Source organism: Daldinia childiae, assembly GCF_008694065.1.
Source record: "Daldinia childiae strain JS-1345 chromosome Unknown Scaffold9, whole genome shotgun sequence".
Lineage (NCBI taxonomy): Eukaryota > Fungi > Ascomycota > Sordariomycetes > Xylariales > Hypoxylaceae > Daldinia > Daldinia childiae.
Window position 1 is genome coordinate 1,818,280 of NW_022984650.1, and position 27,611 is coordinate 1,845,890.

The 27,611-nt window shown below is 45.9% G+C and overlaps 6 protein-coding genes across 7 annotated transcripts; 3 read left to right on the forward strand and 3 right to left on the reverse strand.

Annotated features, from left to right (window-relative positions):
* Nucleotides 1-237: 237 nt before the first annotated feature.
* On the forward strand, nucleotides 238-6,484 carry GL218_07691 (Beta-glucosidase 1B; the record flags this gene model as incomplete). The annotated part of the gene is made up of 5 exons (XM_033584458.1): nucleotides 238-1,134; nucleotides 1,194-1,560; nucleotides 4,598-5,396; nucleotides 5,456-6,059; nucleotides 6,113-6,484. 5 exons carry the CDS (start codon nucleotides 238-240, stop codon nucleotides 6,482-6,484), a joined length of 3,039 nt encoding a protein of 1,012 aa, XP_033432329.1.
* Nucleotides 6,485-6,699: 215 nt separating this feature from the next.
* On the reverse strand, nucleotides 6,700-8,006 carry GL218_07692 (putative NADPH-dependent methylglyoxal reductase GRP2; the record flags this gene model as incomplete). The annotated part of the gene is made up of 5 exons (XM_033584459.1): nucleotides 6,700-7,215; nucleotides 7,271-7,561; nucleotides 7,629-7,761; nucleotides 7,819-7,870; nucleotides 7,961-8,006. 5 exons carry the CDS (start codon nucleotides 8,004-8,006, stop codon nucleotides 6,700-6,702), a joined length of 1,038 nt encoding a protein of 345 aa, XP_033432330.1.
* Nucleotides 8,007-8,451: 445 nt separating this feature from the next.
* On the forward strand, nucleotides 8,452-9,848 carry GL218_07693 (Salicylate hydroxylase; the record flags this gene model as incomplete). The annotated part of the gene is made up of 2 exons (XM_033584460.1): nucleotides 8,452-8,926; nucleotides 8,980-9,848. The coding sequence occupies 2 exons, from the start codon at nucleotides 8,452-8,454 to the stop codon at nucleotides 9,846-9,848; spliced, it is 1,344 nt and encodes a 447-aa protein (XP_033432331.1).
* Nucleotides 9,849-10,274: 426 nt separating this feature from the next.
* GL218_07694 lies at nucleotides 10,275-15,540 on the reverse strand (the record flags this gene model as incomplete). 2 transcript variants are annotated; one of them, XM_033584461.1, is made up of 5 exons in its annotated part: nucleotides 10,275-11,319; nucleotides 14,495-14,583; nucleotides 14,667-14,782; nucleotides 14,898-15,452; nucleotides 15,504-15,540. In XM_033584461.1, the coding sequence occupies 5 exons, from the start codon at nucleotides 15,538-15,540 to the stop codon at nucleotides 10,275-10,277; spliced, it is 1,842 nt and encodes a 613-aa protein (XP_033432332.1). The 2 variants fall into 2 exon arrangements, with proteins under 2 accessions (XP_033432332.1, XP_033432333.1); XM_033584462.1 differs by lacking the exons at nucleotides 14,495-14,583; nucleotides 14,667-14,782; nucleotides 14,898-15,452; nucleotides 15,504-15,540 and having other exon boundaries at nucleotides 10,275-11,291.
* Nucleotides 15,541-16,877: 1,337 nt separating this feature from the next.
* On the reverse strand, nucleotides 16,878-23,726 carry GL218_07695 (Anucleate primary sterigmata protein A; the record flags this gene model as incomplete). The annotated part of the gene is made up of 3 exons (XM_033584463.1): nucleotides 16,878-17,026; nucleotides 17,079-23,202; nucleotides 23,259-23,726. The coding sequence occupies 3 exons, from the start codon at nucleotides 23,724-23,726 to the stop codon at nucleotides 16,878-16,880; spliced, it is 6,741 nt and encodes a 2,246-aa protein (XP_033432473.1).
* A 2,415-nt stretch (nucleotides 23,727-26,141) lies between these two features.
* On the forward strand, nucleotides 26,142-27,194 carry GL218_07696 (Pre-mRNA-splicing factor cwc-24; the record flags this gene model as incomplete). Its single annotated transcript, XM_033584464.1, has 1 exon — nucleotides 26,142-27,194. One exon carries the CDS (start codon nucleotides 26,142-26,144, stop codon nucleotides 27,192-27,194), a length of 1,053 nt encoding a protein of 350 aa, XP_033432335.1.
* Between the last annotated feature and the right edge of the window lie 417 nt (nucleotides 27,195-27,611).

Sequence of the window (27,611 nt, forward strand, 5' to 3'; positions counted from 1 at the left end):
GCGAATCGCATTGATTGATTTTATAATAGATGCTATGGATGTGACCTAGATACATACCTGTCTTTAGGCGGGGGTTAGAGGCTGGATTCAAGTCGTAAACACGTATAGCAACTACTTAGAACGGGTGAGAGCGTCTATTTAAGTTATAGCACCTATCGCTTCACATAATGGCTAGGTTAGGGAGTCACTATTATTGAAATTAGTATTTCCAATTCCTTCTATACCATAGGCGAAATCATGGGCATCAGTAGTCAGCGCAACAATGGCTTCAGAGAAAACTGGAAATGTGCTCTCATCTGTTTGGGCATGGCCTTCGCGACCGCCCAATATGGCTTTGACGTGTCCGCTATAGGAACATGCCAGACCATGCCTGGCTTCTTGATGACTTTCGGATATCGTGATCCAGAGTTGAAAGGGGGTTGGGGCATCTCTACGACTGACCAGCAGTTAATTGCATCATTCCTGAACGTGGGAACTATAATCGGCGTTTTCTTCATTACGCCGTTTGGTCGCTATTTTGGTCGCAGACATGGGATATGGATGGGCGCCATTATCGCTTTCGCCGGATGTGCTACTCAGATAGTGGCTACCTCAATTGCCACCTTGTGTGTTGGGAGGGCGTTGATGGGAGCTTCAAATGCTTTCTTCATCACCTTTTCAAATGCGTATATCGTCGAGTGCGCGCCTCCACGGCTACGTGCAGTTTGCTCCGCTATGTTCGCCGTCACTATCAACATTGGAACTATCCTTGGGGCTATCGTCGACGAAAGGACATCTCATATTATGGGCAAGCTTTCTTACCAGATCCCCCTCGCTTGTCTATTCATATTTCCTACATTGTTGAGTATTTTCATCTTTTTTATTCCCGAATCTCCTCGGTGGTTAGTACTCCATGAGCGCCGCGAAGAGGCCGAGAAGTCGCTCGCTTTTCTTCGTGGCGATTCTCTCGACCCAGTGTTTCTCCAGGAGGAGTTCGTTGAGATCATCCGGGGGGTAGAGGAAGAGAAGTCGAACGCGTCTGGATCTAGCATAATCGATATTTTCAAGGGCACTAATCTACGTCGCACGATGCTATGCGTTGCCGTCGCGGTTTCACGCGCTTCTTCAGGCGTATGGGTATTCTTGTCTTACGGTGTAAGCCCCCTGTCTCCCGGATGCGCTGCTCGCCTCGCGTCGTCTAACGTTGCTCCAAGACCTACTTTTACCAGCAAGCCGGAGTCGATGATGTCTTTAAAATTGGTATCTACTCTATGGTTGTTCAGCTTGTCGGTGTCACGGCTGGCTTGTACTGCGCATACAAAGTCTGGGGTCGTCGTACCATGCTTCTTATAGGGACCGGTTCGGCAGTCATAGCCATGGTTGGACCAGCAATAGGAGCCACAATCGCGCCCGGTACACCAGAAGCTGCAAGAGTATTTCTCGCCTTTAACTTCTTTTACGTTATTACATACAGCGGCTTCGCTGGTTCAATGACGTGGCCTATATCGGCGGAAGTGGTGAACTCAAGATTGCGGGTGCTCACGTTATCCTTTGCCACCGGTGTAGATTATGTATTTGCTTGTAAGTCGTCTTGCCTCGTGGTGTAGTGTTACATAGCATTTCGGATTGTAGAACATGAGGCTGACCGAAAATCTAGGGTTGATCTCGTTTTGCTCGCCATACTTCATTAATCCCACCGCCTTAAATTGGGGTGCCAAGTATTGCTGGATATGGGCGGCGTCTAATGTCTTAACCTTCGGTGAGGATCCTAAAATATTTGAGGCTTAAGATATTTACTTGCTAATTGGCTATTTAGTCTTCTTCTGGCTATTTTTACCAGATATGAAAGGTAGATCCTTAGAGGAGATTGACGAATTATTTGAGAGACGAGTGTCCACTCGGAACTTTCCTACCTTTGAGTGCCAGTCTTCCTCTCAAGCTCACGATATCGCATTGCATAATATAGAAGAAGCAAAGGTAGCGGTTGCGCAAGTTGAGAGAATTAACTAGAGACAATAATATGATGAGCTATTTTTTTTTTTTGCGTTGAGAAATATAAACCTATTTCTTTGAATATATAACCAACTATTCAAGTTACCTTACCAGGTATCATATATGTATACGGCATTGCTTCTTCCTACCTTAGGTACCCAGATAAGTTATCTGCCTCTATATATCAACATAAAACTCCGGTATAGTTAAGGCTTTCTAATTAAAATCCTTGGTAGACATAGTCATATAAGAGCTGAGGGATATAATCATAGTATATACTTGATGACTATAGTAAGTAATCCTTTTAGTCGTCAAAGAGTAGAATTATAGACAACAACTCTGAGAAGAATTTCACCGCATATAGTACGGCTACGAAGCGGGAGAAACCAACACATATGCAAGCAATGCAGCTTTTCGGTGTGTAGTCCTGATTTAAGGCGAGGATTGCATGTCCTCATGGCCATTCCATGTGATAGGGTTAATATACCAGGGGCTTGACCCCAAATGTAACCCACCCAGAAGAATTAGAACAAATGGTATTTTCCAAGATCGGGCTTCGCATTATCTATAACCTACCTACATATAACCTAACCTACATAACAACCCACATACATACCTAAGGTACAGCCTACATACAGCCTACATCTGCAGGTGATTTGCATTAGTGGCAGTCGAATGTCGCACCCGCTAGAAGGGTGTAATGCCTGTATCCGCCTAGATGCCGAGCCGTTGGCAATCCAACCGCATGTAGGCTGGCACCTATCACGATAAGGCAGCGGAAGCGTCATATGAGTTGAACCAATGTCAGATGACGATGCGATCTAAGTCTACTGCATATGGATTGGTGTGGGATGTTCCAACGTGTCGTAGACGGACAGGTTAACATACGCGGGGCTGTTCCCGTATGACGGGTCGTCGATAAAATCCCTAGCGATCGCCCTCCTTGGGATCCAGTTCCAAAGTAATGCTTCTCCAGGACTGGATCGTGATTCTTGGATCCGATTCGTGATACCAAAGTCTGGTCCATCTTTATACTTCCGAAATGTCCGTGAACTCTACAACATTGGTAGTTACCGCAGGCCCAGAGTATTCGAGTGTCATAAGGAGACAGGTCACGTTGACGCAGACTATAACATACCCGGATGCGACATCTACCGCCGTTGTAACTCTCGACCGAAGTGCCACACCGACCGACACACCGGCTCCAAGTTGGAATGCAGGCGCTGCTTCATCCGACGGTCTCAGTCAACAACAGATTGGTATCATAGTAGGGTGTTGCATCGGGGCCGCCGTTCTCGGGATAATCTTATGGTGCTGTTGCACAAATAGATGTGGTTGTAGGCCTTATAGCGTCTATAACAACGGCGAGAACGATATAATCTACTTTTCGGATGACATGGAAGAGGTTACTATTGGCGAGCCGCAAAGAAGTTACTGGCCAGGATTCCCGAGATCGATATCCCCACCGGCTAACCCGACTTATATCGCAACGGATACGAGTCCTCAGTGGACGGCATATGAGGCGTCGGGAAGATATCGCCCAAACTATTACGAGGGCTAAAGAACACCATAAAATATGGAAGACTCTATCGCCATTGTTAATGCTCAACTGGTTGCCTATCATAATGTTTCTACACAAAGTAAAGAACCTAAGAGGTACTTATGGCCTCTGGTCTGCTTTACTGGTGGACTATCACGACACAAATCTTTTTAGTACAGCTCCCGGGCGAACATAGCTAAGGTAAGCAACCTGCAGCCCCCCCTAAACTCTTCTTCTTACGCCAGAGAGCTGACACGATGTGAGTGCTAGTGTGAACGCTATGGATTTTAAATAATTTGGATTTTAATTTGTTGGTGGAGGATGATACCCTTTTCAAAACTTGTTGATGCTATTGTAAACATCTATGACTATCAGAAAAGCCTCTGTATGAGCTTACATGCAACATATATAGGGGCTACGGATACAAACCTTTCCTAGACAAATATATACTTATATTCCTGAATTTATTGTATAGGAGGTACTTACTCCTCTAGAAGCACGTTAAAGGTTGTTCAGACGTGTCATTTCATTCGTGTTAATAGTAAGGATAGTCCTATAATATCACACCCATATAATTTACCTACTGTTTACTTTCTGAGAAGAACTTCGCTACAGAGCAAATAACTTAGTAATGGTACGAAAATATGGTTACCGTTACCTACTATGTAGTATTCTCGGTTTCTTCGTACTTATACTCGTATTCGTACAACGGGCCGGATTATAATATTCGTATATAATATTCGTATATACTCCATGTAACCCCCGCAACTAAACATTGCATTCAATATGGGTCGACATCTATGTTATACTAATATGGGATCGTCTGGTTCCCCGCGTGAGGAGGATAACTTCAGGTAACATTAAACAAGTTTTTTAGAACTGAATAGGAAATTTCTTCATGCCCAGGAAATAATCCTTATAATTACAATTTACGAGGTCGGCAGGCCGCAAGCTCTCCACGCGGGCAATGAAAATTTAGGATATAAAAGGTAATCACTTATAGCTCTTTGAACTTCCGTTGATTTCTACCATTAACTATTAAGCTAATGATGCAATTATTTGGTCAACGCCCTATTATGGCTTTAGTAACTGGGGTTGGGACTATATCCGACGTGTTTGCAACCACAACACAAGCCTCAACCAACAATGTATTGTCTACAGCTTTTCCATGGCCCCCTTATGCAGACTTAGAGTACGCCACGGCTTTGCCAAAGCCGTCTAAAACGGTAACGTACGCGCGACCTTACTCGGAACTTGGATCGCTCGCCGGTCCTCAGAGAACTACAACGTGGGCGAGCGTAGCTAATCCACTCGACCCAGACGATGAGTTCGGCAACGTCGCTTGGTCATCTCTTTGGGCCCCCTTTTCCGTGGATCCCCCTCCATTTACAACAACAGCTACGCCAACACCGGTCCCGAGCTCTCAGCTCATAAAGCCTACGCCTCTACCTTTCTCAATAGGCAAGGGCGAAACGGATGAGTTCAAGTTTCCGAACGACTTCGACTGGGGGTTTGCCGGGGCCGCCATGCAAGTCGAAGGTGCGACTAAGACTGAAGGAAGAGGTCCCTCGATTAATGAGCTCATACTCGGCCGTGGACGACCAGGGGTCGTCGGTTCTGGCCCACCGGATATTGCAGTGTTGAATTATTATTTATATAAGCAAGACATCGCAAGACTCGCTGCCCTAGGAGTTAAGTCCTACAGCTTCAGTATCGCTTGGTCGAGAATCCTCCCGTTTGGGTATCCTGGCTCTCCGGTAAATCAAGAAGCGATTTCCCACTATGACGACCTTATCAATACGATCCTAGAATACGGCATGGAACCGATTGTCACCTTAAATCACTTCGATACGCCGTTACATTACTTCAATACTTCTTCCTGGCAGTTAGTTGCATCAACCTACGCCGGCCTCGATTCTGTATACGTGCTAACTTAACATCTAGGGGATATGACCATCCCGAATTTGTCGAAGGATTCTTCAACTACGCGAAGATTGTATTGACGCACTATTCTGATCGAGTTGGTACTTGGATAACTTTTAACGAGCCGAATGTGGATTCCGCTGTAGTCAAGAATTGGAATGCAAGCTACAATATTGTCATGGCCCACGCTAAAACAGTTCATTTCTATCGAGACCAAATTAAAGGGGGTGCCAAATGGAGTATTAAGTTGGCTTTTCCTTCTGGATTTCCACTTCCACTGGACCCCCAAAACCCGGACGATGTTGCACTCACTGAGAGACAGCTTGGTTTTTCTATCGGTTATATCGCGAACCCAATATACTTGGGACTCCAAACTCCTTCCAGCGTCATCGAAGCGTTGAAATCCCGTGCGCCTAGCTATACCGAAGAGGAACTACAGTATGTCAATGGTACTGCAGACTTCTTTGCCACGGACATATACACCGCGAGATATATCACTGCCTTAGATGAAGGGACAGAGGCGTGCATTGAATATAGCTCGCACCCGAATTTCCCGGCCTGTACAAATATTACCTCGGTACGAGGAAACTGGCAAATAGGAGCAGGAAGTAATGGCGATGCCAATGTAAGCAAAAATATCTTTATAAGATGAAAGACATATTAACAATTTTCTCTTAGACGTGGTACCAGCATGCCCGTACTATATTCAAGTACTTGCATACAAAATATCCGACTGCTGATGGCATCACCATTGCTGAATTTGGGTGGTCTACTTTTCACGAAGCCGAGATGACTCAAGACCAAGCGCGAACGGAATTCGCGTCAACACTTTTCTATCTACCAATTTTAAACGAGATATTAAAGTCGATTTCCCAGGATGGCGTGAAGTTTAAAGGAGCATTCGGTTGGGCTTATGTCGATAATTGGGAATGGGGCCAATATAACGATCACTTTGGGGTCCAAGCATTCGACAACGTAACACTTGAGCGTACATATAAACGCTCTATATTCGATTTCGTCGACTTTATCAAGGCACATAGTGAGTCTTGACATATAGAGAAATTAAGGTAGACCAAATGTATGACCTTCACTATCTCTTGATGCAATATACTAGGGTATTTAGTGTTTTATAAGACAATAACTACCTATTACAAGCTTGATGCTGAACATAAACAACAGTCTACACCAGTGAGATAATTATAATAGGTGCATACTTTGCATGTTTAGGTTTTCCAGTATAGTTATCTTTACTAAGTCTTCAACTTTTATAAGCCTAGGTTCAGGTCTAGTATCGACTGTACAGTGTCCCTAACACATTTTTCCAAAGACGTGTACTCCAATTCCAGAACTCTCTTAGACTTGCCGTTATCGAAGCCAAAGACATCATCAGGGAAGTCATCTGGTATGTCTCTGGGCGGAAGAAGTGCTTCAAATGCCGGATATGACTTACGTATCAATTCCACAATCCGCTTATTCGAGAAATGACCGCCCACGATGTAAATACGGTTTCCACCAGCCTCTGGCGCAGTTACGGCCTTGAGGTGCGCACGAGCTACATCGCGGACATCAACGAAGGTCAAGACTGGTGTTACAGCAGACATATCTTTCTTCATCTTTCCCTGTAGCATATCCCGGATACGGTGGTTAGATGTGTTCATGACGTCTAAACTCGGCAGGTTGCGTTGCACGGGGCCGAACGTGTAGGTACAGTTAATGACAACGAGGTCAAATTTCGGCCTCTCGGTTTCCATAAATGCCCATGCGGCTTTTTCGGAAAGCGTCTGAATTCGATTTAGTGAATGAACTCGACGATAATGGCAAGTCTATATACAATACCTTGCTAACCACATAAGCTCTGTTGGGATCCTTGGCGTCCTCCAAAGTCCATGGGGCCCAACATGTCTCATCATATACCTTTGGGTGGTTAAGAGGGTTGATCATGGCTGCGCTAGAAGACGTGATCACTACGCGCTTTACAGTAGGCGCATACGCCGCAATTGACTTGAGGATTCCTATTGTCCCCTTAATTGCCGGGTCTAAAAAGTCCTTAATCGGATCTTGAACATTGAGATGGAAAGGGGATGCAGTATGGACAACGTAGTCGAAGACTGTTCCTTGAGTAAACGCCTATAGTGGACTAGTTAGTTATTAGATGTTTCTTTTCTACTTTGATTTGGGTTCTCTCAAAACATACAGAGTCAAAGGCGTTCTCCTTTGCAACATCCCCTACAATGATATAGGAGAGCTTGTTACGCTGAGCAGGACTGGCTGATTCTACAATCCTGCGACCCTTTTCATCCGATCTAGCTGTTGTGACAACTTTGAATCTGTATAACTAATGAGTAAGAGGTATGTAAGATATTAGAGTGGGAAAGAGATAATACCCATTATCTAAAAGTTCGTCGATGATATGGGATGCAATAAACCCGCTTCCCCCTACACCCAAGTAATCTGTCAGATTATCTATAACTACACCTTAGGTACGTAGGTATTCAACGATGAAAGATGGTAGTTAGGTTAACTTACCCGTCACCAGTACTACTCCTTTCGTTAACTTAGCAGAATCGGCCATTTCCTTTACACCTAGGGTATAGTTAGATATTAATTAAAAACGACTCTTCTTATAATTAATTAGTTAGCCTTACGGCGATATACAATGCCTCCAAAGTGATTATTAAAGGGGGAGATATATCTGCCTTCCGTCACACCCCCCTTCGGTGTTCCGACGCATCTACCCCAATCAACGCCGAAAGATGCAATGTGACATTGGAGCTCGTAGCAAACTAGGTGCCTATGATAATTATTAGCGCAGTGTAGCGGTTTTGAGGATGGGTAGCACATATTCTTGGTACCTAATGAATGACATCGACTAGTCAAGCCTCCTATTCCTTTATTGGATACTGAGGATTGGAACTGGCGGTATTCCCTATCTCAAGTCCGGTTATATTTCTCCCCCCTCATAGAGCTCACATCATTAAACAATCGTATACAAACTTTATCAATAGACCGTTTTCGCAATGTCAGCACCAGGAGACGCGAAGCGCATCCACGTTGCCATAATTGGGGGTGGCATCACCGGGGTTATATTAGCACTGGGCCTGCAGAAACGAGGTGTTGACTACATCCTTTATGAGAGATCCTCAGCGTTCACAGAGATTGGAGCCGGCATCGGCTTCAGTCCTAATGCAGAGCGTGCTTTGAAAATCGTTGACCCCGAGATACACCGCGTCTACAAACAAGTCACGCCACCAACTGAAGGCGAGGAATACTTCCAATGGGTTGATGGCAAAACGAATGAGTTCGCAGTAAGACTATTGATCGGTGTTGACTGTTTTCATGGAGGTCGACGTTTTGACTTCCTGGAGGCATGGTCCGCCTTGATTGATAAACGTAGGGTCAAGTTTGGGAAGTCGATAGTATCAACTACCCAAAATGATAACGGGGAGGTATCGTTGAAATTCGGAGATGGAACTGTCGAGAAAGCTGACATCGGTAACGACTTTCTAATCAATGCCCTAAAGATTAATGCTAATAAGAATACGTAGTTATTGGTTGCGATGGCATCCATTCACGGGTCCGCCAGCTCATATTGGGGGAAGAAAACCCCACATCCTACTCTTCGTATACAAATAAATATTGTTTCCGGGCTCTGGTTCCTATGGACAAGGTCCGGGCAGTATTAGGGGAGGAGAGGACTATAGGAAGAGCGACCTCGTTGAATAGGCTCATGTATAACGGCCCAGGAGCGCATGTTATTAACTACCCCGTTGCGAAAGGGCAGTTCATGAATATATTGCTCGTGATGACTGACCCAAACCCTTGGCATACTAGCGACGGAAAACACACAGCTTCGGGAGATAAGTCGGACGCTATACGTGCATATGCGGACTGGCATCCGTTTGTAAGAGCAATAATAGACCTGCTACCTGACGAGTTACAGAAGTGGGCTATCTTCGATATGTTTGAGAATCCAGCACCACACTATAATCTCGGTTGCATAGCTATTGCAGGGGACGCGGCTCACGCCGCTGGACCTCATCTCGGCTCGGGTGCTGGCTTCGGAATAGAGGATTCCCTAGTTCTAGCAAGCCTGCTAGAAGCCGTCGACACGAAGCTTGAGGGCCAGACCAACAAGACAAAGGCCGAGCTATGCCATGCTGCCCTCGTGGCATATAATAAGGCTAGATACGATCGTACGCAGTGGCTCGTCGGCGCTACCCGGGAGGCTTGTGCTTTGTTTCACTGGCAGTACGAGAACGTAGGCGACGACTTTGAGAAGTTCCTCCCCGAGATAAGCAAACGATTTCATAAAATATGGGATAACGATATTGTCGAGATGGTCAGAGAAGCACTGGCGAAATTTGATCAAGCAATAGGTGAAAAGCCAAATGGGAAAACATTGCTACCCAACTGAAGCGGAATCAAGAAGGCTATAAATTCACCGTCAAACTACACATAGTAGAAGGCTTAGTTACTCTCACTACAATTCAGCGATTAAGTTAACTTGAAATTTTCCAATTCATCCACCGTATCTCTCTATAACTGGGGTATCTCAAAGTATAGTTCTAATATAAATATTACAACTCGGTAAATCATATGCTACGTGCCTCTCACATATTTCGTGAGAATCTCCCAAGATCGTAACTTGCTGAACCTGCTGTAAAGTTGCTAACATAGCGATATTCCCCCAGTTGGTAGACCTTTTTTTCTTTTTTCACGACAGCGTCGTCTTTAAGACGCGTATAGGTACTATATCCATGTATATAGTTCCAATATGTATCTTGTAGGTTGATGTCGAGGCTTATCTAAAGTAGAAGAGCCAAGTATCTGATATAAGTAATCATGGGCGAGATTGTGACGTTGGATAAATATTATCGTTATCGAATATCGCGGTAGTAAATGGTGGTGTCGGATTATATTGCACACCGGGCGCAGTCCTTGCAAGGGCGATCTCCTCGTCCATCTTTATCCAAGAGTCTCTTTCTAGACGCGAGGGCCGACTTAGCGGCTCACCACTGGCATAACCAGGTGTACTTCTATGTCCAGACCTCTTCCGTTGAGCAACACGCAGAGAGCCGTATATAGTCGGTGCATTTGCAACGAAACACGAGACGAACATTTGAACCGACGCCCATAAACTCCGCGTGGTTTGAGATGAATCCTCGTTGAATATCAGGACCACTCTTATTATGGTGATAACAATACAGAATGTGCCAAGCGCAAATAAGGAGTAAAGGGAAATATATTCTGATAAAGACCGCTTCCTTAGGCAAACTAAGGGGTACGCGATGAAAAGTAGCAACAGGTCGATGACGATGTTGGCTATTCCTTGGATAAGCAACTGGACGTAGGCTCGCACACATTGCCCTGGGTTGGGTTCAATTTGCCAGTATAAGCTGATCGGACGGCATTCCAGGAATGTTGCTAGCACAACGGCGATAAAGGTTACGACCACTGTGATCCAAGCTGTCTTGGTAAGACGATCTGCCCATGTTATTCCCGAAGTTATTCTTGAATAGAACAAGAGCAGAAGGCAAATCTGAAACCACAGTGCTGCCGTAAGAAGAACTCTGGCTAACAAGACGAGAATGCTGCCAGTTTTTAAGCGACTCGTATCGTAATAATCAGAGACGTGCGGATCTTTCAAAACTTCGTTGGTCGTTCCAAATCTCAGATAAAAGTTGTTGGCGATGACCCTCCCAATAATCATTAATATCGACAGTACGACAAAGACGAAACTGAGGTCGACAGGTTCGCGTCGCCATCGAGATATGATTACTCGACTGACTAAGATGATAACCGACAGCGCCGCGCACGCATAACCGACATCCTGGGCTTCGTACGAATCGTACCGCATCGTGTCATGTTTTCGGGAAGCAGTTGCTCTAAAGCAGCTTAATTATTATGAATACATTATATTGGTAAAGGTGCCACGTTCCTGGGGGCGAAGATGTATGATGAACAGTTGAAAAATAATCCCGGATTCAGACGTAGAATTGCTTGGAGGTAAGACGGTAAGATAAATACCTACACTCGTCCATAAACCCTGGACCTCTCCGCATGAATAATAACGAACTAAAGCTATTGACGGTGTTAAAACTCGAGCCATTCTGACTAATTTTTGTCAAGCCTAGTCGAATTCATCTCCACACTCAAGAGGACCGTTCTCAAGGCTAACTATTAGTCTTATTAGTAGTATGCGTACTATGTATGTATTGGTGCAACTGAATGCTACCGAAGCAACATATGATAGAGAATAGAGACGGGTACCCTTGTTCGGTCCATAGTGTCGGGGTCCGGGGGCGAAAGGATCTACAAGGTATTCTGCGACTCACATGTACGCCATCGAGGATCACGGAAGTCATCGTGGGTGTGGAGAAGATGATGAATACTACCTCTAATAGTAGAATACGGTAACGCGCGCTGACATCTAAGGATGCTGTTAATTATTCGCAAACGCTGATTGGAATACAATATATTCTTCTTACCGCTAGAGACGGTCTATAAGCTTATGTACCTAGGTAGGTAGATTCTAGCAATCTTAGGTCATCCTAGCGATACATGAAAGAAAAACTTTTCATAAGCATTCGTCCTCTACCAGTCCGTTAATCTGGCAGGTCGGGGGAAGAGCCGAGGAAAGATGGTGGTGGCTGGGCAAGCCTAAAAAAAATGCAAATACGACACTGGTCAGGGGTGAACAGCCCCTGACGCTGTACATCATTTATTCCCCAAAGCCCAACTATGCCTGCTAGCCTCATGCTCGGGGAACGCAGCCGAAATACTGGGCTCGCTAACTAAGTTAGATTTTTACCACTTACCAAAAACTTGGATACGCACATGGGAAGATTTCCTAACAACGTGATATTAACTTTCGATGTCCTCACTTGACACCTTTTATAAAAAAATCAATAGCCTTAAGAGTTTTGCAAGTGTTTTATGTATTGAAGTAACGGCTAACCTCCTCTTAGGGCCCGTAAGCCTTATTATAAAAGCAAATCGGCTCGTGGACCAGCCTCCAGGTGTTAGTTCGTTCAAAGCCCAAGGATGTCCTTATGACCAAAGACGAACAAGAATTAACGTTCGTCTCATCGTATGTCACTTCGAATAGCTCTAGAATTTGACTACAAGGTCTAAATTTTAGATCATTTTGCATAACCCCAGCGATTTCGGAGTCCGCTCCGAACTCCAAGCAATACACATGCCGCTCCACCTCAGCCCAACGCTCTTGATGCCTTATCGAAATGTGCCACTATTTTGTGTTTTAACACGCAATATAATCTAATATGCAAATTTATGGTTTAAATACCCCAGGGTAAAGGGGCAATATGGATTTATTCTCTAACTACCTTTAGAAATGATACACTACTTGTGGCGAAGAACTACCTATTTATCTGTATAATAATCCCCGTTGCCAAACGATATAGTCTCAGTAAGCTATTAGGAGTACGTGTGTCAGAGTTATCAGTGGCAAATATCAGCCTAAGGCTACTATTCTCAAGATAGTCGATTCTTTTTATGGCTCCCTTTCTAGGAGCCAACTTAGCGAGTGTTGTCGAAGTGGACTGAAACTATATGATATTCTAGGGCTGGGAAGCACATAGTAAATCCATCCTACACTATAGATCTACTCTAGGGATCTACGCGGGTTACGTTAATTTGCCTTATTGAGGCAGGATTTAATACAGAAATCACATGGCTTGACACCCCCTTTGACAAAATGATACGTACAACCGCACTTACAACTACACTGAAACAGCGGGCTACAATAACCACATCGGCGATGCCCGCAGCCATGAGGTCCATCGCACATCATATTGGTACCAGGTGTGGAAAGCATGCGAGAGCACTTATGGCAGCGCCAGTGGAGTATTGGCATAGACCTACGAGGTCGTAGATAAGGAACCGTTTGCGGGACCGGATCACATTCCGCTTGGCACTTATTACAAAGTGCACTACCCGGCTTTCCATAGGTAAGTTCGAGGCAGTTGTGCTTGCGACAACCGCACTCGATGAACACTTTCGTGTCGGGGTCTCGTATACACTTACACCGCGAGCAGATCCATCCGACTTGTTTGGAGGCGCCGCAGCCACTACACTGAAATGGTCTGGTCAGGCACAGCAGACCACAACTCTCTTCGAGGTCGGGTGGGATTTGTTTACTCTTGTGCCCGTCACAAGGAACAGGTGGCCCTCGCTTAAGGATATTTTTAGCTTTTGCCTTGTTACAATACTCCCATGTTAATCGTCTGTGGGAACATGGGTAGATGGAAAATAACTCGGTACACATATTGGCCTCTTTTGATAGATACTCAGCGCCAGCTAGTATCTTGATAAAAGTTCGGCGGTTGGGGATGAGGTTTGGCGGCTTGGATTCGACGATTTATTTAATTATAAAAAGGACAACGATTTCGACGACCTTATATAAGCAATGTCTGAGCCGTATTGTTCTAGAATCATTGGGAATGTTTAGGAACAAGTTCTTATTCAAGAACAATCAACCCTAAGACCTATCTCTTTGTATCATAAGCGTCACCCTTGATTTACTAGGCTATATTTCCTAAGATATATCACCGCCCTTTATTGGTTAATGATATTAGGCCATCATTTTCTTAAACAGCTTGTTTACAATTGAAGTCAATGCTAAGTAACCTTTGTTTCATTCCCTAATTTCCATGATAAGGAGAGAATACTTACGCTGTGATGAAATCTGAACCTAGCTGGGGTGGAGCTCTATTGCCAGTAGCTAAAACAAAGAAAGAAAATAATTGAAATGGAATGTTACAATAAAATGTAGTAAGGCACCTCTTAAGCATTCCTCGATTGCCCTAGGAATAAGAATAGCTTAAAAATTGACTTTATCAAGCAAGGAAAAGATGTCCGAGACTATTTCGTCAATTTAAGATATATAGAGTAAGCGTCAAATTTACAATGTTACATAATATATTCTCCTTTATTACTGAAGGTGACGGACCAGTTTAGGGAACTAGCTAGGTACCTCCTCTATAACATCTTGAATCTACCATCTACCACGGCTGGATAGTACCCGACCTAAGACCTGACCTAATAGCCTTCCCAGCATCTTCGTCCCGCTTCCCTTGTATAACGTCCCTGACGAACTGACCACCGACGGATGGATCAAGCGCACCCATCTACGACACTGGTTAGCAACACGAGATTTATACCAAGTTTAGCGGAATAAAGAACCATAAGGCTCCTACGGTAAGCGACTTACCTTCTTTAAGCTCTCAGAGCCGATCCCTCCTAACCCCGTAGCAAGGAATCCAGGGGATACAGCCCATACCTTGACGCCGTCGTTCTTGAGAATGCGATGCCATTCACGCATCAACACTGTACAAACATAAATTAGTAGCAACTTTCTCGGGGTAGAGAAGAATTTCTACCATGTCATAATCGCTGGGAGCTACTGATTAGGGAGAAAAGAAATAAGTTTGACGGTACTTACTATTCAGACCCGTTTTAGTGGAACGGTACGCCGTCAAAGCCATTCCAACCTTCGGTTTCGGCCATCCGGCAGGCGGGCCAGCGTTGAGGCGCGCAAGATTGGGATGAGTTGTGTTCTCGGTCTCTGTGAGCGTGCTTGTGCCGCTGGTGATAAACAAGATGCGAGGATCAGTAGACTTGAGTAGCAGAGGGACCGCGAGAGTGGTAAGCACGTGGGTACCAGACACGTTGAGATCCCAGGTAGCGTTGAAGCCCTCGCGTAGCGTCATTTTACCTTCCTGTATATCCGCGTCGAAACTACCGCCACCATTATTGACCAGTGAGTCTAGTCTTCCATGCTGAGAGCTGATGGTCTCGATGGCCTTCTCAAGTGACGCGTCGGAGTTGAGGTCCACTTGTACAACGCTGAGCGAGGAGGCAGACTGCGGGATTTCCTTGCGTAGTGCTGCGATGGCATCCTCGCCCTTGGATATAGTCCGGGTCCCGATGATGATCTCGTAGGGAATTTCAGACTGGTACAAAGCCTTCGCAATTTCGAAGCCGAGACCAGTGTTACCTGATGTGAATTATAAATACATCTACTGAAGAATGGGATATGTTATCTTACCACCCGTAACTAGAACAACCTTCTTATCTGATGTCATAGTTAATAGTTGTGATTAGAGCTGGTTTGGTTAGGGATTTTCGTATGAGTTTTAGATATGGATGTCTTTAGATGTATTGATAAAGATCTATTGACTTTACTTGTGTGTAACCGACTATTGTCACTTTTATATTAAAATGCCATCTTGGATATACCACCTTAGGTTAGGTACCTAGGTAGGTATCCTGCTTGTATTCGCCAACTTTGGAACATGGATTCAGTACCGAATCGCACTCGTAAAACAACCTATTAGCGTTCGTTGACATAGGGTGCTCAATCAATGCTATACTTTATCTCCGAAGAGCGAATCGCGATTAAAATCAATTGTCACTGACTATACGTAAACAATTTGTCGCCTTCTCCAATAATATTCTAATAATAGCAGGCTCAGTATGTGTGAATGGTGTAGTGAATCATGTAGCTTGGCCCTCCATCTCCTCGCTGTTTCAGGCCAATACTAGTAAACTCCCATTAGTCTCTTGGAAAGAGTATCGATTTAAATCAACCGGTTAACAAGTAATTAATGCCTGTCCTATTACGTTACTCTTAGAAACGATTACTGATATTATTGTTGTTGTAGAGACCGGATTACAAGGTTACCTCCGGCAATACCGGTATTATCGGATATAGCGAAGCCTCCACAACATGACAACTTTACGGAAATACAACTTTACTTAACTAGCAGACCAAACTCGAATAAAGCCCGTTGGAGCATAAATCATTACTGTAGTTTGGACACCAGGAATAATAAAAACCAGTCTCATTCAACAGTTGTAAAGCCAATACTCTAACGACAGCATGCAATAATGCTCTCCTTTTGACCAATCAACCTAAGAACATTCAAGATAAAGAGCACCGTGCAGCGAAACTTAAGGCTAGGTAGAGAGTAGAGACCCTACACTTGGCAAAGGAACATTGTCTCCTATAGGTGGAATCTCGTAAAATTTAATAACTACCTCCTTGACTTCCTCCCCTATGGGCTTTACCGACCATCTCGAGTATCCGTATCCGACTGATTTGATGGTGCGTGAAACGGTCCTTTGTTCTCCTAACTCCAGAATGATTCCGAGAAATATTTTTGGGTATGTTGGCACAATTTTAACGCAGTGGAATGCAATCATAGCCCCGACCACGGTGGGTCGGTATGGCATAGGGCCCTGTGAATGGATGCGAATTAGAGGATGCGGAAAGGAAAATGCAAGTCGTAAGCGTCGTGAGAATCCATGACTGGTCTTCGTAGCAAGAAAAACAGAGCGAGACGGTGCAAAATGCTATATTGAGTGATCGACTAGAATAGGTCTAAACTTGGTGTTGTTGCAATTGTAGGTATTAACCAAATTACGTGGTAGCGCGCGAGTCCCGTACAGAGGTACTCCCAGGTGTCGGCGTCGTTGACGGCCCGGGGTGTGTGTGTGAATGGGTTTGTGAATGCGAAGTATGGATACGTCCACGCTTCGTGTGTGACAAGGTTCCAACATCATGTTTCCCTGCGCTCAAGTTAGTACATGCAACCTGGAAGGAACACTTCGTTAAACTTACCATCACAACAAGCTCTAACATTCTCGAGCCTGTCAGACGCTCGGTCCTGTTCCTCGATTATTTGCCTTAGATCCTCAGCGCTGTCAGGGACCTCGCTTGCTTCATATATAGCGCCCTCTTGAGGGATATGGGTTTTGCTTCTCAGGCTACTAAACGTGCTGTTTATCGAACTTGATTTCCAATACCCGCTCAATCTTCCTAGAGTACCGTTTCGAGAGGCTTCTCTCTCACGTGTGGGAGTAAGTGTCGGGATACTCATGGACACTTCAACCCGTGGTGAACCAGCACGCGTAGCCCCCGAATTGTATGAAGACAAGGATGGAGGGGGTCGCGGGCGGTTGCCGTTAGCTGGTCGTCGGTTAATGGAAGGATTGAATTCGTCAACATCTTCTTGTGTGATTTGGCCGGCTACGTCTTCGGCATCCGCCTGACTTTCGTCGCCTGTTCGAAGTAGGAGGTACGACAGTGCATTGAACCAAGTCTCATGTCGCTGACCAGTAGTGCATGTGAACTTTACCGTCCGGCCGGGAGAAACGATAATTAGACTCTTTCTGTGAAGCCCGGGCGGCATTGGGTTGTCATCACCAACTATGCGTACAGCCTCGATCGGAATACTCTTCGCCTTTAATTCGGTTCGGCCGCTGGCAGACGGGTCACGATCACTCCAGTATAATGTCCTAGTGTAGGGATGTACCCAGAAATATCGCCTATGTCTGTTCTCGGACATTTCTCCGCGACCAGTCTTGCGCGTGTACTTCCAAAGATACTCGCCGATCATGGTCTGTGTGATGGCTTGGATCATGCGAGGATCGGTACTTGGACCAAAAGCTGAAGGATCCATACCCATTTCACCACGGATATTGAATCTTGTATCGATCTCGGATGCAAAAGACGACACGGATGACTGCCTGCTGCGAAGGAGCATCCTTGGTACGGAGTGGACATCTGCATAACCTGAGGTTGAACTTCGGCCTGCTTTGGGTGTTGGTGTGCCTTTGACAATAGAGCTTGGGGACAATGGACGCCTGCTACTTGGTGTTTCCGGTCTCGAGCCTGAATTACTGTATGCGGATGCTGGGAGTGCTGGAGGTCCCATTGGCCCTTTGCTACCGCTGGATGAGTGTGTACGTGCGGCTTCGATTGCTTCTCGGTGATTAGGAGGTAAAGGCAACCTAGGCGAAGCGGAAGCTTGAGCACTAGCTGGTCTGTCTGTCTGTCGCGCGGCCACTGGGTCTGTGGCGGAAATAACGCTAGAATCACCAGCTCTCTGCCTGGCCTCTGCTTCATCGAAGGGTGTTACGATGACCTCGCCCCGAGATGTGGTAATTGTGAACGAATCGGGAGATATATAACCTTGCTGCTTCAGTAATTGATCTAGCCCGTCTGAAGTTAGAGTAGTCTGGCAACCTTGGTTGGAGGTATGGAATGCTGGCTTCTGCGAAGGGCGAACATCTGTGTTGGTAGATAACTCCTTAAACGGTCTCTTTGATTCTGGCGTCTCGGGAACAAGTGTAGCACTCGGAGACTGACGAGTATCGTCTTCTGCAATCTCTGGTGTCGAAGCTCTCTCACCTCTACGCCCAAGCAATCCGAGTCCAGTATCAGATGATGTATGTGCCGAGCGATCTTCATGGGGAATAATAAACGCGTCGCGTTTGGGGCTTCTGAGTTCGGATATTTCAACCGGTTCGGTTTCAGTCGAGTTGATTGTAGAGAAACCCAGGCTAGGAGGTGTGATTTGGAGAGAATTGCGTAAAGCTTCGAGTTCTGCGGCGTGATCGGCCAAAAGTCTCTCTTTTTCTGCAGCGTTGTCATTCTGGTACAACTCAAGGGAGCTTGCATGATCAGCATTGAGAGCCGCCAGTTCCCTAGTGAGTGCGGCGTCGGCATCGTTCTTCAACCGAGTTAACTCTAGGGAGTGGCTTGCACGAAGAGCTTCAAGAGCTTCGGCCTGGGCGACGTCATGTTGCTTCTTAAGTTGCTCAAGCTCATTGGAATGGTCGTTCTTAAGAGTTTCCAATGCATTGCCAAGAGTAGATTGATGCTCAGCATGTTGAGTCTCCAGTGCTTTGATATGTGCAGCTTTGAGATCTTCTAATTCTTGCACGCGTGTTGCTTCATTCTCGTGTTTAAGTGACTCCAACTCAGATGCATGAGTTGCCGCTAAAACTGCTAATGCTTTGGATTTCTCACTGTCGCTTTCGTTTCGAATATGCTCCAACTCGCGAGCATGGCTTTCTGTCAACTCTTGCAACTTCTGGGATTGCGTATCGCCATGAACCTCCTTGAGTTTTTCTATCTCACCCGCGTGAGTTGCCGCTAAGGCTGACAATGCTTCGGACTTCGCATGATCACTGGTCTGACGAAGATTTTCCAATTCATGCAAATGAGCGTTTGTCAATTCTTGCAGCTTCCGTGCCTCAGTTGCATCACGCTCAGTCTTGAGATTTTCTAACATTTGAGAGTGCACATCGGTCAGCTCCTGTAGTTTTTGGGACTCCGCTGTTCCGTGCTCGATCTTGAGTATGTCCAGGGCCTTTGCGTGACTGTTACTTAGCGCGGCTATTTCAGAAGCCTTAGATGATTTAAGGTTTTGACGAAGCTCGACAAGTTCCTCTGAATGTGCGCTAGCTAGTTCTTCTTCGAGCTTGGCCTTAGAGGACTCGTGCTGAGAATTCAACACTGCCAATTGATCGAGGTGACTCTGGCGAAGGTTCTCCAACTGCTGCGAATGAGTAGCGGCGAGATCTTCAAGAGCTTTGGTCTTAGAAGACTCGAGTTCTTGCCTCAACACATCCAACTCCTTCAGATGACCCGAAGTAACATCTTCCAGTTCCTTTGACCTTGCAGTTGCATTTTCACTCATCAGAGTCTCGATATTCCTTTCGTGAGAGGCCTTTAGGGATTCCAAGGCTTGTGACTGAGACTTTTCGATATCGCGTCTTTGAGCTTCAAGGACCTCCGCATGGGCAGCATTGAGGGCTTCGATCTGTTGAGAGTGCGCCGCATTGCCTTCGGTCTTGGATGACTCGACTTGCTTGTCGATAGCTGCCTTGAAAGTTTCTAGCTCCTTAGTACGAGTAGCAGCATGCTGACTGTTTAGATTGTCGATCTCCTCTGCATGAACTTCCTTTAGAGCCGTGAGTTCCTTCACCAATGTAGCTTGACTCTCAGCCCTAATTGAATCAATTTGTTTCTCATGAGATGCCACAAGCGTGGCAATTTCTGCACCGCGCTGGGCGTCAGCAGCATTCTTAAGGTCTTCAACGTGCTTCGTATGCGCTGCCTCGACGAGATCCAATTCTTTGCCATGCGCCACTACTAATGCGTTCTTTACTTCCTCTAGTTGTGCCAAATGGCCTGCCTTCAATGATGCAAGCTCTTCCGCATGGGCTGCATCGGATTGCTGTTTCGCTTTCTCAAGTTCCTCGGCGTATTCGGTTTGGAGGGTTTGTACTTGTTTTGAATGCGCGTCGAATAGTTCATTCTTCAGCTGGTTGATCTGGCTTGAATGTGCTGCAACCAAAGTAGCGATTTCTGCTGCATGACGGTTGTCATTCTCGAGCTTCATATTCTTCAACTCATCAGCATGCTTAGCTTTCAGGCTGTCCAATTCAGTAGCATGTGTAGCCATAATCTCGGCCTCTCTTGCCATCATCTGCTCCAAATGAGAAGATTTGAGAGCTTCTAATTCAGCATCATGAGCTGCCTTGCTAGCCAGGTCTTTCTGGGATGCCTCGCTGGCGAAAGAAGCCTTCAAGGCATCAATTTCTTGAGCATGGGTAGTTTGGCCTTCGGCTGCTTCCTTAGCGGCTTGGTCGGTATAGCTTGATCGAAGCTCATCGAGTTGCTGTGTGTGAGATGTACGGAGGTCGGCAAGAGCTCTGTCAACCTCCTCGGCATGGCTAGACTTGAGCATCTCCAATTCGCGAGAATGGGTATTTTGAGTGTGAGAGACGGCTTTACTTATCTCTTCAACATGACTGGACTTGAGAGCTTCCAGCTCTCGAGTGTGAGCCGCATGCGTCTCAGCAATAGCTTCGTTAATCTCCTTGGCATGATTAGACTTTAGCACATCAAGCTCTTTAGCGTAGGTACTCTGGGCATTAGCAAGAGTCTTCGCCAGCTCATCCGCATGACTTGATCTTAAAGCCTCGAGTTCCTGTCCATGTACAGATTTAACTTCTATGATTGACTTGTTGATCTCATCCACATGACTTGATTTCAAAGTTTCAAGCTCATGTGTATGAGCGAGGCTGGCGTCATGCTGCATCTTGCTCAGTTGTTCTTCATGTTTGCTCTTCAGCTCATCCAAAGCTGTTGCGTACGCAAATGCCTTTTCGTCGCTAATTTCCTTGAGAGCCTTTTCATGTTCGGCTTGAAGAACCGCCAGATCGGCGGCATGAGTATGTGTGTCCGGCATCTCATCTGTCATTGTACTACAATCAATCATAATAGCCCTCGGCAGAGAAGGAACCGGTGGTGGAGGTGATACGGTCCGGCCCCTAATGGACCTCCTGCTAGGAGTTGCAGATAGATACGATTCGTTGTCACTGCCATCGAACTCGCCCAGTTCAGCAGCCAGATTTTTGATAGGTTGGTGAGGAGTGCCTGCTACACTGCTGCTCGCAATACTTGGGGGGCTGCTGGGGAAAGCGGGCTCCTCACTAGGCTGTCTCGAACGACGGTAAGCACCGCGACTAACTCGGAGAGGGAATTTAGCCTGTAAGGGCGGTAAGGTGACAGGCGCTCCCGCGTCGTAGCCAAAGGGAAAATCTTCATCTTCGGTCGAGGCTGTACTATGCATAGATCCGCTCCGTGGACGACCCTGGAAGGCAGATATGCTATTTCTAGGCGTACGGCGCCTCGAGGGGCTTTCGGTTTCAGTCTCGGCATCATCATCGCTCGAAAATTCTTCAGCACCTGTGTGGAAGTCGTCCGTCTCAGTCGCCGGCTCGTGCGCGGTTTCGAACGCAGCGTCGCTCGTCTCGTTGGCTGTTTCAAACTGCTCGTATGGTTCTTCCGCTACAGATTCAAACTTACTGGATCGCGAAGCTAATGTCGAATGACCTGGGCTTGTAGAATCGGGCTGGTCCTCCCAATTCGAGTCTTCAGAGAAAACTTCGCTTCGAACAGTACGCAGGCCTCCCAGTAGTCCCCGCAACGGCTTTCTTTGTTCTTTCACCTCGGCTTTGCGTGTGCGTTTAGGTGGCGGCGGGGGCTCGTTTCGTAATTTCTCTAGTTCGTCGCGAGCTTCTTGTAGCATGCGCCTAAGTTCAAGCTTTTCGGTCTTCTCCCTGTGCACATTGCTCCTTAGTCCTTGAATTGTGCGATGAGCATGGCCTAAAGATGTCTTGAGCGTTTCTGATTCTAACAAAGAGTGCCGCGGTGTTCCTTTCACAGGCGAAGGAGGAGGCGAGTGTTCCGGCGTCGTCTTGTCGTGCGCAGATTCGGAATCTTCTTGGTTCATACCAAGGATTGATTCGCGCTCGATCACTCTCGCTCTCTGCGAAGCAGACACTGCTTTGGCGAGCTCTTGATTCTGTCCGGTCAATTCATCTATCCTCTTCCGCAGAGCCGCTCGTTCGGTGTCGGCAATGACTATATTACGTTTCGCAGAACCAAGTTCTATATCGTGATGCTTGACTACCGCAGCATACTCCTCGCTCAGTTTCGAGTGATTCAGTTTGACCTCGTCCAATTCCTTTTGGGTGGAATTCTTCTCGGCTTGAAGAGCAGTCAGAGTCTGTTGCAACTTTTTGTACCGATCCTCGGCCTCTCTCTCTTTGGCAAGGAGGTCATGGACCTGAGTCTCGAGACTCCAGTTCTCATCCTTGTAGCGATGCTCGCTCTCATCCAGCGTCTTAACTCGCTGTTGGAAACCCTCTGCTTCATATTCGAGCTTAGACTTCTCAACTCTGATCTCCTTCAACTCTTCTTCCTTCTCGGCAAGCAGGCCTTGCAAATTGCGCACCTGAGCAATTAGAGATGTGCTAATTTCCGCCGCAAACTCGATATCGTGGATTCGATTGGCAGGTTGATTTCGGACTTTTCGGTTGGGAACACTGAATTTGGTTGGGGATGCAGTTGCCTGGTCTTCGAACTTGGAAGGGCTCACAGAACGCTGCATGAACAATTAGTTGATTGATACTTGCTAAGTTTCATATTAGAAATTCTTACTCTGCCTCCTTTGCTTTCCGGCGCGAATGGCGATCCAGCAGAAGCTTCATTACTAGGGATTCTCTGCTTTGGTAGAAATGCACGTGCGCTTTCCCTGGCGACATCATTATAATCCTTTTCAATCTCGGCTAGTCTTTGTCGCAGATCATCGGAGAGTTCCCCTTCAGCCTTCTGCTTCTCAACTTCCATTAATCTTTGACTCAGCTCCTTACGCTGTTGTAACAAAGCTGTGCCGAGTTTCCCAGCTTCTTCCATTCTTCGATCCGTCTCGGCCAAATGAGCCTCTAATGCACGCTTCGCCTGCGTCGGCGACGCATTGGGACTTAGCGAAAAAAGTTGAGAGTCGAAAGTGGACAATCGGTGACGACTCGCACTTGGAGGTGATGCCGGTACTACGAAAGGATCATGTCGGGAATCAATGGCAGGCGAAGGCGATGAAGCCCCGCCTCTATTACCAAATGAAGCCATCACGCTGCCGATTGCAGGTGTCCAAGGAGAAGGCGATTTCCCCTTGGATTAAAATTGCGGCATGCAGCCTGATAAAGACGCGAAGGCCGCACGTGAATCACGAAAATATGGTGAATAGAGAGGATGTTCTTGACGTGGCGGGAGCTAACGAATACTGCCCCTGGGCCAAGAGCCAAAGAGATGCAGCCTAGTGAATCGAAAGTGATTGAGTGGTAAACCGAAGGCCCAGCGAGTGAAGTACACGTCCAATTAAGATTCGAACAGTGTGGCGTGGATTTTGACAGCGCCCAACTTTTGACGTGAGATGACTTGGATGATCCTGATGACGGCGAAAAATATGGCAAACAGAACAGCTAATGGCCAAAAATTTTTCTATTGATTTGCTGTCAATCGAAATTGAATGCCTCGGATGACGTTCCTCGATCAAAGTCTCAGGTCAATTCGAATGCGCTGGAATTTTTAGTAACAGGGGTATTGCAAATGTTACTGGTAGAATTTATAAACTCAAGGACGCGGTGTCTGTCCGAGTTTGAAGTTTTGACAGGTCGATTCCACCAATCCAATGTTATGAGGTACGAAGTACAGTGCGCGGGTCGAAAACATGCAGGTGCAATTGCGATTGTACAACGCGAAGGGCGAAGGCACAACCTAAACAAATCGTTGCACAGGAAATAACGCGACGCAGGTGCCCGCCCAGGAAGAAAAATTAGCACGTCCTAAGGTTTTTAAGACAGGTACCTTAAAGTACGTTTGATTATTCAAATTTGTGCTGGCCTGTCCTTAACCCGTCTAGGATAATCGAAATGATAGGTATTTGTCGACTGCAGGTAATTGTCGGGGAAAATAAAGCAGGAGAAAATCGGTCGTCTTGTTAAACAGTCGGGATTAAAGGTAACGTAAGGTAACGATGGTAACGATGGTAGGTATTAACAATTGATTAAACAGAACAAGGTCCCTACGAGAAGGAAAAAAAGAAACAAAAAGGCGTCGCGGATAATTTAGTTTTGGTTTAAAAAAAAAAATAGAAAAAATTCAGGTGATACAATTAGAAGAGTGTACAGCAGATGAGCGAATGACGAGATAAGTGACTAAATGAGTGTGTAGGTTTGTTAGGTAGAATGCAGGTACGGCGCGAGCATGCGGTTGACCGTTGACCGGTGCCGTGTAAGACGACGCGTCCTGCTCAAGAAGAAACAATGAGCTCCAAAACGGGATCCGGAGGCTGAGAATTTGGAGACTTGGAAAATCCGTCTAAGAAACGGTCGGATTCCTAAATTGGCTAAAGGTTGTCTCACAAATAATAAGAACGGACCCGGACGGAAAGAAGGGAGGCCGGGAGAAACAACAGAGGGAAGGGAGAGAAAGGGGGGGGACAAGAGTCAACAAAGATGCCGATGTTGAAGATAGGAAGAACGGAAAATCTGTATTAAACAATTGAATGCAGCTGGAGGTGGCCTGTGGATTTGCGGCGACTGGAAGTGTGGATGAGCTACGGTAGGGATCAATGCAATATCCCGTAGACAGTGTGAAAATATTAAGTATTAGCTTCTAACACGTGGCGGGCCGCAAGTGCTTAAAGTGCGCCTATTACTGTATATACGGTTGAAATGTCCAATAATAGGTACCTCATATACGGAATATAGGTACCTAAATACTTCAGGTACCGATGCAGTAGGTACAAGTAATCTCCATCGCCAACTCAAATTTTATAGGTACCTAATAATACCTAGGTACCTAGGTATGAGCTACTCTCCCCACATCTACACCTAACAATATTAAACTTAGAAGATACCTAGGAGGTAGGTACCTAACGTGCCTATATATTTCAACTTCTCTGGCCGTAAAAGATCAATCTGTGTTCTCCCAGATTATCAACATATCAACCTAAAATCCGGTAAAGCTTAATCTCAAAACACGTCATACAACTTGCCGGCAGCCTATCTGCTGGATCGAAGCAGGAAATCATTGGATCACAGGAAATTATTGTGTTACGCGTGTTACGCATAAAGCATTGAGGAGAAACCAATCTTAGAGCTCCCCACTGCTTGAGGGGTTCCCTGCTAATTTTAACTCCCGCTAGTCGAAACAATGCAAGGCTGAGACCTGAAGAGACAATTACTGGGTACATTATGGTCGCACTGTAGGAAGGTTTCGACCAATCAAGCTAGCTCAGGTAATAATATGCTGTACTATGTACACTACCTGGAACATTCATACGCTAAATCTTGGCGATTGATGTTGATAGCCCGTACGATAAGGCTCAGTGTTTCTAGAAGCTTTTGATTAGAAAAACATTACAAGTTAGGTGCATGACGCAAAACTTAACCATTTCCTCAATATCAACCAAACCGACATCCAACCTCGTCGCTACATTATAAAATCTTTCGATATAAATTCCCGAAATAATAATACATAATGGCCGATGATAGTACGTCGAGTATTCAAGCAGCGACAGACACTCCTATCGCTCCAGTTGCCATCTTTAAAAAACGAGGCGCAAAGGGGAAAGCCAATATCCGAAAACGCCCAGCGACACCGCCGCCTGCCGATAGCGACAGTGACGATTACACATCATCTGAAGATGAATCAGGACAACGGGTCAAACGAAGGAAGAAGAATACCGCAGTAGTGACAGCTTCATCCAAAGATAACGTATCACGAACCGACCGAAATCACGGCGCCACCGTCTTCGAAGCCGACCGCAGTGTACCTATCACAAGCACAAACGATGCTACAAAACAAACGAATTGGTTTGATGAAGACGCAAATCTGCTAGGAAAGACGCGACCTCTCCCTAAATCCAAAGATGCAGCAGCAGATCCTTCTATACAACCGGATGGTACCTACAAAGGCCTCGCCAACCAAACCAAATTCATACAGAAGAATCCGAATGCGCCCAATCGGACGGTTGGGCCTATTAAGGCTGCCACCAATATCAGGACCATCACAGTTACCGACTTCGCGCCCGATGTATGCAAAGACTACAAGCAGACAGGCTTCTGTGGTTTTGGAGATAACTGCAAGTTCCTGCATGCTCGTGAGGACTACAAACAAGGCTGGCAGCTAGATAAAGAGTGGGAAAACGTAAATAAGGGGAAGAAGAACCCGGGTGGAAAAGTAATGGCCAGCGCCAATCGCGGCGCAAATGCCGACGAAGGTGACGTTGACGCAGCCGAAGAAGCTTTACTGGAGAAGATACCGTTCGCCTGTATCATCTGCAAGGGGCCGTATAAAGAGCCTATTGTGACTAGATGTCAACACTACTTCTGCTTGCCGTGCGCATTACAGAGGTATAGAAAAGATCCGAGCTGTGCTGCCTGCGGCGCGGGTACGGGAGGTGTTTTCAATACTGCGAAGACGCTAGCCAAATTATTAGAGAAGAAAAAGGAACGACAAACGAAAAAGCGACAGAAAGCTATTGAAGCAGGAGAAGACGTATCCGACGAGGAAGAGGTGCCGGGGAAGTAATTAGTTACCTGTTATGGTTCCATAACGAGATCAGTACAAGATACCCTTGAAGCTACTCAAAGCTAAGATATTGGCAAGCTAAAGCTATAGCACCCAAATAGTCAAAAGATCCAGCCTGAGGCTGCTTTCGGTAATATATATTACCTTGAATGTTTGAGTGGCTGAGAACATTGACGTTTGGCTTGGATGCTATATAGATGGGCAAATATCACCCATCCCTTACTTCGTAGCTCGTCACTATATGTTAGACATTGATATTTGAGTAATCACTCAAAGGGGCACGTAGGGAATATATATCATTTAAACAAGTCGTATGGAAATCTAGAATTTACCTAAATACTTTTAGGGAGACGTTGTGTTATCTTGGATATCACTTCCCATAGCCTTCTATTTTGCCTCTTGCCTACGATATTCCTT